Below are 12,521 nucleotides of genomic sequence, written 5' to 3' on the forward strand. Positions count from 1 at the left end.
TCCTCCTAGAAGGGTCTTTTCCATTTCTTTGTTTTGAGTGGCATTTTCATGCTCTCGAGGGGGCTCCCTTTCCACGATCCTTCTCTATGTCCGCTGTCTCCCCTCTAGATGCCCTGAATGTCAGCCCCACCAGAATGGGGTGACTTAGTGCAAGGAGGGAATTCCTGCCCAGCCCCAGGCTCATCACCACCAGAGCTCCTTCGACTCCCCCTGCAGTCAGACCTGGTCCCAGTCCCCTAAACACGGGCTCTCCCACCCTCCGCCGTCCTTCCTTCTTTCTCTCCCTTCCCTCCTTCTTTCTCTCCCTCCCTCCCTTCGTCCTACCCTCCTGCTGCAAGCCCTGCCGCCTCTACACTTGAGGCTGCCGCCCCCTCCAATTGGGCAGGCTCCCCATCTATTGGTGCTGCCTCCTGCCAGTCTGTCGGGGCTAGCTCCGCGGCAGTGAGCTGGGGAAGGGGCGTAACCCATTTTCGAGCTGCACATCTGTCCGGGGCTGCAATAAGAACGCTAGTGGTGGGCTCAGCTTCCCGCTCCAAGGAGCCGGGATTGCCGAGGCATCTGTAGCCCTGGAAAAGGCAAAAGGTGTGAATCGCGGGCTGCCTATGGTTTCTCCGGGCACTCCGGAGTGCAGAGCTCCAGGACCTAGGAGTTTGCAGAGGCAGCAGAAAATCTGGACTTAGAAACTGTGCCCACCGTGCACCCGCCGGGCTCTGGGAACATGACTTTACCCCCTTGGGGAGGTAAGTAAGGAGCTGAGGACACCAAAGGTTTCAGGGTGGCAAAGAATACATGTGACTGTCATCTTGCGGGAGAGGGAGTGGGTGGGGAGCTGTACTTCCCGGACTATAGAGAGTTAATGGGGGAGATGGGGAGATAACCTTAGTGAGGTCCCCTTCCAGGGCTCACAGACTGGCTTAGGGGTAAACGGGCTCCTACCCAGGAGTCCTTTGTCCCTTAGAAAAGACCCCCACATTGTTAGGCATGTCTCCATTTTATCATTGCTTTGCAGCATCTCTGCAAAGCCTGTTTGATTGGGATTCCCTCTACCCCAATCTTCTTTTAGGAAAATATGTGACACTGTCGCTATAGTTAGTTTGTAAAAGGATGCTTGATTAGCTTTGGGATTAATTAATACACAGTGTTGTGCAGCATCTCATTCTCCAAAAGTGTATTCTAGCTTATATGTTTGTGTTTTCTGGTGGAATTGATTGGAACTGAGAAAATATAATTACATTAGATACAAATTCATTTTGATCAGAATTCATTTAAAATTCAGATGCATCTGAGGGGGAACACCTGTTACTATGTATTGTAATATTTTTTTTTTTTGTATTTGTTGAATTGTTTTAGGCCCTCTGTTCTCACTTTAGAAGGACCAAGTTGAAGTCCTTTCCAGGTCTATATCTGTGATCTTATAAATGCTTTCTATTTTTCTCTCCACAAACCACAAGGTTAGTTGTAATTTGCCTTTTAATTGTTATTTCACCATTTTTTCATATGAATTGGTAGGATTCTGTCTGGAAGAAAAAAAAATGGAAAAATCAAATTCTTCACCATTTGTGTGCCCTCCCTGTTGAAGAAAGTAAGAGATTCCTGGAGGGCAAAGGGAGAGAGAAGAGAACCTTTAGTGCAAGTGTGAACACATTTTCTTCCAGATAGCATATGAAAAACCAAGCTCCCATAAGAAACAGTGTGATAGAACAGTTATAGCCCAGGGCTGGAAATTAGGCTGGCTATGTATCACACTAGCTTCATGACTTTAGATAAGCTATAGAATCATAGACTCAGAGTAAAAGGGACTCTCAAACACCAGTTTAAGATTGTATAGGTGGTGTGGAAAGTAGGATTTAAATCCAACTCTTCTGACCTCGGGTCTCTTTACTAAATCATGCTTGCATCTGTGAAATGATCTCTAAATGATCTTTAAGGTCACTTGCCAGTTCAGATATTTTATGATTTCACAAAAAAAGCAGCTGATAAACATTATTTGAAGGAAAAAAGAAGAAAGAAATGGCAGCCAGCAGGCTAACCAGAATGAATGGTAAGAAAGCCAGAAAGCTGTGGGGTGTCTCTTCATGCTGAGAAATCTTTCTGAACCTTCTAACTGGTTTCTGATTTATGCAGTGCTACAAACAGCACACTGTACAAGGAAAGGGGGATTGCTTACTGTGTCAGTGGGAAGACATAGCTTGCAAGGTTATTCCCTTTCTGTAAAGATTTTCTTTAAAAAAATTTTAAATAGCAAGTAAAGAAAGGAACAGGGTGTGTATGGTAGAAAGCAAAGCATGCTAGGTTTGGACTGACAGTACCTGGCTCAGTTCTACACTCACCAACTCGAGGGAACCTCTGAGATTATTTCCCTGTTTATCTTGGTTCTACATCGTGGTTTGCATACTGTCTCTCCTAACAGACTATGAAGTCCTTGAGAGCTGGGACTGGATTTGGGCTTTTTTTTGGGGGGGTGGGGTTTAGATTGTTGTTTTGTATCCCTAGCACTTAGCACAGTGCCCATCACCAAGTGAGCACTTAACTACACTTATTTACTGCCTCTGTGATTTGGGGCAAGACAATCAGACAACCTGGACCTTACTTTTCTCCTCTGTGAAGAGTGTAGGGGTAGAGTTGGTATGGATAATCTCTTCTAGCCCTAAATCCATGATCACATGACAATTCTTTTTAAATTTCTTAAAATTCATGAACTTACTGAGTAGGACTGAACCTGTGATGTCAATAATAGAAGGATGGGGAGATTTTACAATGCAGGTCGAACCTTCTCTACAAATTATAAGATTGTTTAGCACAATGGTCCCCTAACTTTTGTGCTCACACAACTCAGCAAAATCTTTTTCATCATGCATTCTCAATATGTGTATGTTTACTTATTTGTGAATTATATACATGTACTACAGTAGGGTTAGGGCAGCTAGGTGGCACAGTGGGTAGTGCTGGGCTTGGAATTAGAAAGATTCATTTTCAAGCATTCAAATTCAGCTGTGGACACTTCCTAGCTGTATGACCCTGGCAAGTCACTTAACCCTGTTTGCCAGTTTTTTCTTCTATAAAATGAGCTGGAGAAGGAAATGGCAAATCACTCCAGTATCTTTGGCAAGAAAACCCCAAGAGTCAACCAATTGAAAAGTGGCTTAACACTGTAGTGATAATTATGTACATTATAAAACACACAAATAACAGGATATTTTAAATGTTAAATGATTTTATACTAGAGTCAATAAAAACCTATTGAAATAGACTAGTGCTTTAGGAAAGTCAGTTAGCAACTGAATGGAGGATAAATTGGAAGGGAAAGAATTGAGGCAGGGAAATCAATTAGGAGGATTTGGTGATGAGAATCTCAACTAAGATGGAGGGCTTTGGGAGCAAAGGTGACAGGTATGAGAGATGTTGGAAAGGTGAATAGGACAAGCCTTTGCAGTTGACTAGATATGTGGGAGAAGGAAGAAAACAAAGAGGTCATCAAGGATTGTACCATTATGTTGCTGAAGAAAACCATTTGAGTGAACATAAGTGGTGCTCTCAGAATAACTAAGTTCAAAAGGCAGGTGGGTTTGTGAAGAATTATCATGTAGTGAAATTTATGATACATAAAAACTATCCAATATGATTCACTCCATCCTACTTAAAATGGGGAGGCAGGGCAGGGTTGTTGCCCTGGAGCTGTGTTGTAGGGGTGTCTCCTACAGCCAGGGGTGATCTGGGATACAAGAAATGTATTTCGGGGGGTTCCCAATAGAACTAGCAGTATAACTGTCCTGAGGGGCCAACTCAGCAGAAGGAAGAGAATGGATTGGGGAAATCTTAGAGGATAAGGGTAGTATATGTTATGGGAACAAACCCCATTATGGATTATCATCAAATGGTGAGATAAGAGATATTTTTCTACCCTTCAATTTCAATCACTTGTTCCTTGGGGACAGACCAGGGCCTCCACAGAGGCCCTAGTTGAGAGCACTTAGAGGCTGTGATTTCTCAAGAGAACATTTCTGTTTTTCATCACCTTCTAGATCTTTCTGATGTATCACTGCCTGATTTTGCTTTATATGTGTATGTATATGATGTATATATCTTTACCTATTTCTTTGAATGTTTCATATTTCCCATTTTTATAGAATAATAAAATTCCATTTATAACGTACCATACTTTATTCATCCAACCTTCAGTTGTTGAGTATATACATAACTTTCCATTTTTTATTACAAATAGAACAACAAAAATATTTTTATACAAATAAGCCTGGGGGTGGGGTGGGGGGGGGCAGTTGGAGTTAAATGATATGCCCAGGGTCCCACAGCTAGTACTTATTTGTTAAGTGTCTGAGCTTGTATTTGAACTCAGGTTTTCCTGATTCCAGGACTGATGCTCTATCTGCTGTGCTATCTAGCTGCCCCCAAATGAGATATTTGTGAAGCACTTTTACCAACCTTAAAGTGTTATGTAAATACTAACTATTATTATTATAATTTTGGGAATAAAGTCCTAGCATTAGAATTAATGGGTCAAAAGCAATGATTACTTTTGTGATTCATTACAACATATTCCTCTCCAAAACATCTGCACAGCCTTCAGACACACAAACTACTTCTGAAGGCCTGTTTGCCTTCAATCAACAAGTATTTATTAAATGCCTACTATGCGTCAGGTATTATGATAATCCCAAGGGAAACAAAGAAAGACAAAAAACAATTCCTGCCTTCAAGGAGTCTGTAGTCTCCTGAGGGGAACCACATGCAAAGAACTATGTAGAAACCACATCTGGACAGGGTAATGTGGAAGTGATCTCAAAGAGAAGGTACTAGTATATTGTGTTTTGTGCTGTTCATCCAATATTCTCAGAGAACCACTGGAGAGAATTGGAATAGATGGGCTATTTGCTGGGGCTTGAAGGAAGCTGGGAGAAGGGGAGGAAGAGGGAAAGAATTTTGGGCATGGGGGAGAGCTGGTGAAACATCTTTGAGTCAAGAGATGGAGTGTCTTAAGCGAGGAATAGCCAGCATCAAAAGGTCCGTAGAGAGGAGTAAGGTGTAAAGTGACTGGACAGGGAAGGCAGCAAGGTTAAAGAGCATCAGAACCCAAGTAGATGATTTTATATTTGATCCCAGAGGTGAGAGGGAGCCAGACAGGGAGCTTATGGAGAAGAGGGTGACATGCTCAGGGCTGCACTTAGAAAGATTACTCTAATGGGAGAGACTGGAGACAGACACCCTCCCCCTCCACCAGAAAGACCACCTGATGGTCTTTTCCTGGGTGGTGAGAAGTGAAAATATACAAGAGAATCAACAGGCCTGAATTTTTGCAATGAAATTTACAAAGCAAGATTCTTGGTTCAGAGGATGAATGGGAGAGGGGGAACCAAGAGAGCTTTGGGGAGGGATGAAAAGGGTTATGTGATGGTGACTCCATTAGGGAGTCATCAGTGAGAGAAGATTGCCTTGCTGCAGCAGGGCCCAGGTGAGCTTAGGTAACTTAGGTGTGTAGTGGATCCAGTTAGCTCCTAGATATTGAGGAGGAGGACTCTGTTATTTCCTGTGTCAGGTTAGATTAAAGTCATCTCAATTTGTATTTCTCCTATAATCATCCTAGATATAATGATGTGGTGTTATTGGTTGTGTATAACCTTCTGTGACTCCACAAAAACACTAGAGTGATTTGCTATTTCCTTCTCCAGCTCTTTTGACAGATAAGGAAACTGAGGCAAGTAAGGTTAAGTGACTTATCCAGGGTCACACAAGTAGAGTCTGAGGCTGTATTTGAACTCACTTCTGCCTCCAGGGTTTAGTGCTCTATCTGCTGCATCATGTAGGTGCCCCATAGAAGTAGCATAGGATAAGAAATAGCATTAGGCTTGGAGGCATAAGGCTTGGGTTTGAATCCCAACATGGCTGAATTACCTAACTTCTTAGTTTCCTTATTTGTAAAATTGGGATAATACTGCTTATCTTAGAAAAGCAAAAAATAAAACCCTTTGTACACTATACAACATTATGTGGGCTACAAAATGTATTTTTCTTTTACTTTACCTTCTCTGTTAATAACAGCCTACATTTATGGAATGCTTGACAAAAAGCTTTAAATGTGTTATTTAATTTGATCCTCACCACCACCCTGTGAGGTAAATAGTATTATTATTTCCATTTTACAGTTTAATAAACTGAGGCTAAAAGGAGATTCAGTTTGAGTGTCTAAGGCAGGATTCAAAATCAGGTCTCCAAGTGCACTGCTCTGCCCATATGGCAATACCTAGGGACTTAGCATACATGCTAAATAAAGTGTGAACCATTCAAGGCTGCCCATACACTTATGGTTTATTTCAGAAGACAGAGTTCTCAAAATACTTAGTTACAGTTGTCTTTGCTTTTATATCTGTTCAAGAAAACTTCTGGTACATTGAATTCACAAGAGGACCAATGATAATACTAAAAGTGTTATAAGAGAGAGAAATGATATCGTAACCCAACTATGATTCTGGCTTTCATCATTTAATATTGGGATGAGAAAAATATATATGATCATCTTATTCTAGTCTTACCAGTACTACTTTTATGATAATAATTTAAATGCTTATCACAAATGAATAGTATTTGATTAAGCAAGTATTTACTGCATCACAAAAGGCATCAGGTATCTAGGGCTAAATTGGTTGAGCTCGTAAAATTTTATCAGCAAGAGATTTGTTTTGGACATTTTCCAAGGAAAAGTCTTACCTATTGTGTTTTAAATTATCATTAATGAAAATTCTCTGAATTTGGATGAACTATTATCTCATACTTTCTCTCTTTACTACTACCATACAATTCTTGTAGTGTGGAATAACTCTTAAATATCCTGTGTCTAGTGCATTATTTCAGTGGATGGCTTTCAAACAAGGATTAGAAGCAAACTTTTAAATGCTGGTAATAAACTAGGGAAAAAAAACAATAAAAAACAACCAACCCATTTATATCCAGAAAGAGATTTTCAAAATAATCTACATTTTAAATTTTTTTTTTAATTCCCTAAGCACTGACAAGTTATTTTATGCTTACTCCATAAAGGAGGTAGCCCCAAGCAAACTCATAAGATTTTTACTAACAAGGCTCCTATGGATTAATGAGGTGGCAGTTAGCTGGTGAAGTTAATAGAATCAGGAAGATACCATTTTGAGTTCAAACTTGGCCTCAAATACTTAATAGCTTGTGAAGTCTTGGGCAAGCCACATAACCCTGTTTGCCTCAGTTTCCTTATCTGTAAAATAGAAAAGGAAATGGCACACCATTCCAGTATGTTTGTCAAGAAAACCCCAAATGGAATCACTAAAAGTCAGAAATGACCAAACCACAAAAACATTAATTCTTCAAAACGAGTTATTTTCTTTATAAATACCTAGAATCTAGTTAGAACTTCATTATCCTCTTTAGATTAGAAAAGTTTGATTTTTCTACATATACACACTCAAAACCAAACAGAGAAGAATTCTAATCTCCTTTAAGAACAATCGTCTTTTTATTAAAAAAAAAAAAAAATAGTAGCTTCTTCTCTGCCCCCTTCCCCCCCCAAAAAAAGTCTTTTTTTTTTCCCCAGAGAAAAATGAGGCCATTATTGTCTCCATTAAGGAGTATGCATGTCATAAGGAAATGAGTCTGATACTGCTCTCTTTCCTACATATCTCTCTGCTTCCATCTCAAGAAAATCATTAGAATAATAATCAAAATAATGTCACAATGCATTACTCAATTTTGTATAACATATTAAAAGGAAAGAATTTTTTTAAGCAGGGAAAAAAATTTTGTTCATGGCAAAAGTTTTAAGGCCAGTTTGTTTATATTTTGCTATCACTGCCATCAGCTTTCACAATAGAAACATATGGTGGAAATAGAGTTCTTCAACAGAAATATCTGCAGAAAACAGTGAAATGAAATATCACTTTCTCTTTCTTTTCAGGTTGATCATAGCAGTGCGGAAGAGTGCTCTTTAGAGGGAAAAAAAAGAAGCCAAAATACATTCAAACTACATTTTTGATGGAAAAAGTAGAACTACAAGTAAAAGAGGATCCAGACTTTTTTAAAATCCATAAAGAATCATAAAGAAAAACATCTGTGTAGAACACTTGCATTTGCAAAAGGGATAAAACAAAAAAAAACAAAAAAAATTCTGTCATTTCACATGATAGTTTCGTCAGCTTTTTTCCCATAAAAAACTAAAAAGGAGAGCAGATATTTTGTTTTTTAGAGCCTGAGTGTGATGCAAAAAATGGAGACAACAGTGGCAGAAATTCAAATAGAAAGCAAGGATGAGAAAGAATCTATAGATGTAAGTCCTCAGGCTGAGGAGCAGGCTGAAAAAGCATCCATGATTTGTTTTAAAAGAAGAAAGAAATCATCCAAAGCTTTGAAGTCTAAGAATTGTTCTGAAAAAGCACCCCATTACACAGGTCCAAGCAGTGCTGAGGATCACACGGAAATGGAAGCTTCAGATCAGTTTCAGTCACCACAGGGGACCTGGGCAGCGATCAGACGTTTTGTCACTCGACAGAAAAGGTCAAAATCTTCAAAGAAACAAGTCCCCTTAGATACTGAAGCACAACCTAAGGAAAACACGGATGGCACCAAACCCACTAAGAAAAAGGCTCGGTCCAGGATTAAAATTCCCTGCATAAAACTCTCGAGAAGCAAGAAAAAATGCAGCCGTTCCCAAATCATTGAAGAATCTGAATGCAATATGAAAGTAAAGGAAGTTACAGGCAGTTCAGGTACAGAGATCCAGATTCCTCAGGAAGCTCCAGCTGTAAAGGAAAAATTAACTGCAGATATAAGTGGTGGTAACTCCCAGGGAGATAGTGCAAGAGTGCCACAGGTGAGTAACATCAACTCTTCTGGGGAGAATCTGGCTTCCATAGAACTTGGGGCTGATACAGAGTCTTGTGCTATTCATACAGCAGCATTAATCCTAGAAAAAGATATGGAAAAGACAGAGGAGAAACAGGTTGTTAGCCTCCATCAAGGAAGCCTCCCTGAGACTTCAGAAGTGGGACATAAGCTCCCCCAGGAGAATACAGAGGTCAGTAGTGCTGTGGTACCCGCTGAACCCCCCACAGAGCCACCTGCCACCACAGAAACACAGGTCATGGAAGAAACCATTAAGGATGTCATGGAACAGGAACCAAAAGAGAAAGAACATGAAAATGAAGGGATGGCTTCAGAAAAAAACAAGTCAAAAGATACCACAGTGTGCTTCAGTGCTTTCAAAGAAAATACAGTAAGTCCAAGAACACCCCAGTTAGAAGAAAGCAAAAGGATGGAACCAATTGCTATTATTGTCACAGACACTGAAGTCAGTGAATTTGATGTAAAGAAATCCAAAAATGTCCCTAAGAAATTCTTAATTTCGGTTGAAAATCAGCAAAGTGAGCCATTTTCTAATGCTGTATCATCCAAAGGAGTTAATGATTTTGAGGGCAGAACTTCTGAGCAGTATGAGAAGCTTTTAATAGAAACTGCTTCCTCACTTGTCAAGAACGCCATTCAGTTGTCTATAGAACAACTGGTGAATGAAATGGATTCTGATGACAACAAAAGAAACAATCTTATATAAAAAAACAAAACAATTTCAGCTCATGTTTTCTTTAATGGAAACCCAATGAAGAATTATTTTACATTTTATGACATCATTAATTCAGAAGAATCACTAGGGATACATTTACAATCTCCAAAACTCAACAGCACCAGCTTCTGTCGAGCTGAGATGAGAATTTGGATCAGAAACGTACTATATTGCTCCATAATGTCCTTTGATGATAAAATCTTGTTTCATAAAGCAATTCAGTTCTGCATATACATTAAGCCTGCAGTTTCAACCTCTCCCTCTTCTTTTTTTACAATGCAGTTTTGTTGTTATAATTGTGAATATGGTGAGCTAGTTTTGTAGATGTATGAATTATTGTGATTTAATAGCTAGCCAATGGTTTTACCTCAGAAACATAATGCATTGCTATATCTTAATTTCAGAGGAATATTTGTATGTTCACAAAATGCATATTTTAATTAGGAAGAGGCAGTTTTTTGTTCTTGATTTTTCCAAGCTATTGGCAAAAACTGCATTAAAATGCCTTCAGTTGGTGAATAACTGAAGAGCTGTAAATGATTACCTTAATTTCTCCCTCCTCTCTACATTTACATTGATACTCTTGTTCTCCTTTTTTACAAGAAGTATCCTTGACAAGGGGGAGAGGGAGCAGGACATAGGGAGAATAGTGAAACATCACTCCCCCTTAAGGTATGATATTAAGTTACTATGAAAGTATCTTGGCACTTTTGGTTCCCCATCCCTCTAGCAAGTAGATGGATTAGTAGAGGGATAACAAATTCAAAGAAAGATAGCTTAGCAGCTTTAAACCCTTTGAAGAACTCAAACATTTTCATTTTGGGAAAGCATCAGTCAAATTTGGCCAAAACACCAAGTTATTTATTATCTCTTTTATTAAGATATGTGTGATGTTTCCAAAAAAATCATGACAGACTGTTCTGGTATCTGCAGAACTAATTTTTACTTTAAACAAATTAGCAATTCTGTGATGGAAAAAGATGAATAGAGCATTTTCCATATTCTGCTTAGAGAAGGTGGCTTTTTTTTCTATTCAGAATTTAGCAACACCAACTATGGAAGAGATCTTTGTAACAAATTAAAAGGAATTTTTTTTCTTAGAAAGAAAAAATAAATACACTATTATGTTTTGTCAGTGGCAAGAGTTGAATTAAATAATCGATATGACTGGCTCAATTTAGACAACCTTAAAAAGAGAAATGAACTATAATTTAGAAATAATTTAGAATAGGGTCCGTGTTAGTTGATTGTTAAGAAGGGGAGGGAAGGGAAACTCATCGTTTCTGTTCCTATCAGTGATTGCCTTTCTAGCTCAAAGGGGAGTCATTTTGCCACCTCAGTATCTGACCAGAACAAAGGCTCCCAATGTTTCCATATGACTACCTCACATATCAGCATTTGGGTCCTAGAGCTAAATTTTGGCAAGCTCCAAATGGGGTATTCCTGAAGGCAAGGAAAAGTATTGACTAGATATGTAAGATATCTGCATTACAGAAAGTTATGTTTTCATGTTTAAAAAAAATTAATCAACCAGGAAATTAGAAATGCTTTACTATAGTGCGAATTTTCATATTTTATGGATCATATATAGTGAATATTACTACTTTGAACTAGAAAATCTTTTTTGTTCCATTCCATATACACATTTTTAACAGAAAAATTCTTTACCCTGAAATTAGAAAATTAAATCAATTAACACAAATTTTTACTCCACTATAAAAGTGCAAACTTGGCCCCCCTTCCACTCCACCCCCCCATTTGTGTGTCCTCCATGCTTCCAAATCTGAAAAGAAAATACCAGCAATTTCTCATGCAATCAAATATATCATCCACAGTTTTCTTCAGGGGATATTTTTTAGGGACATGAGCAAAGACTCCAAAATCAAAAATTTTAAATTAAATAACTTTACTTTTTAAAAATGACTTTGGTCAATAATCTTGATCATAGTATCTCAAATTCACTCTATGTGGTGCTAACAGATTTGGATGCTTTTTTTTTTTTTTATAACTTACCAGCAAATACTATGCCATATTTATGAAGTAAAGAATTTAAAAACCCTTATGTACTTTAGTTTTGTGGCAGATACAATACCCATTTATTGCAAACGCCTTTGTGCCAGTGGACTTATTTGAATTTTAAATAATTATTCATAGCAGATCAAAGATAGAATTTTTACTAACTACTGAAAATGTTTTGAAAGGGGTGCCATACAATTAAGCAGGAAAATTTACAATATATATTTTATGTTGTTCCAATATCATATGAAAATAACATCACTAAATGCAGAAAATGACTTTAAACTAGTTCTATCCATTGCTATGGGTTTTTCACTAGTTTAACATCCTTAATTAGCATATTGTATTGGATTACTTTTACTTTGATTGCTTGCATAGTAAACTTCTTGTTCTTCAATTATCCTACTATAAGTCATCAGCTAATTAAATTAAATAGGACTCCAGCCAGAAAAATTAGTCCAAATGTAGATTGATTGATTCTCTTCATTTACAAGCTAAGCCTTGACATGTCTTCCAATGAGCTGTCCAAATCATTTCAATATATGGGAATATTTATGTCAAAGATTTCCTGCAGTGATAATAACTGTTTTAAATTGGTTGACTTTTAAATATATTAAACCAATTAGAAGAATGTTAAGTGTTTCATTCTAATCCTAATTCATTTGTTAACATTATGGAAAGAATAGGCTAAGAGGAAAATATTAATTTTCATAAAATTCCTGATTTCCAAATGCTAATATGCAGCCATAGACTAGGATTCTGAGTTTCACTTAAATCTCAAAATTTTGTCAGCAATGATGGATTACTGGCTCATTAAAATACACACACACACACACACACACACACATACACACACACACACATACACACATATATTTTCTTTTCTGCTCTGGCTTTGAAAGAGTCAATT

At 38.0% G+C, this 12,521-nt stretch overlaps 1 protein-coding gene across 1 annotated transcript; it reads left to right on the forward strand.

The window, feature by feature from the left end:
* Positions 1-398: 398 nt before the first annotated feature.
* Positions 399-9,824, forward strand: AKAP5 (A-kinase anchoring protein 5). Its single transcript, XM_051977809.1, has 2 exons — positions 399-740; positions 7,937-9,824. Exon 2 carries the CDS (start codon positions 8,237-8,239, stop codon positions 9,584-9,586), a length of 1,350 nt encoding a protein of 449 aa, XP_051833769.1. The 5' UTR covers positions 399-740; positions 7,937-8,236; the 3' UTR covers positions 9,587-9,824.
* Positions 9,825-12,521: the final 2,697 nt, after the last annotated feature.

This window comes from Antechinus flavipes, chromosome 2, assembly GCF_016432865.1.
Source record: "Antechinus flavipes isolate AdamAnt ecotype Samford, QLD, Australia chromosome 2, AdamAnt_v2, whole genome shotgun sequence".
In the NCBI taxonomy this organism is placed as follows: domain Eukaryota; kingdom Metazoa; phylum Chordata; class Mammalia; order Dasyuromorphia; family Dasyuridae; genus Antechinus; species Antechinus flavipes.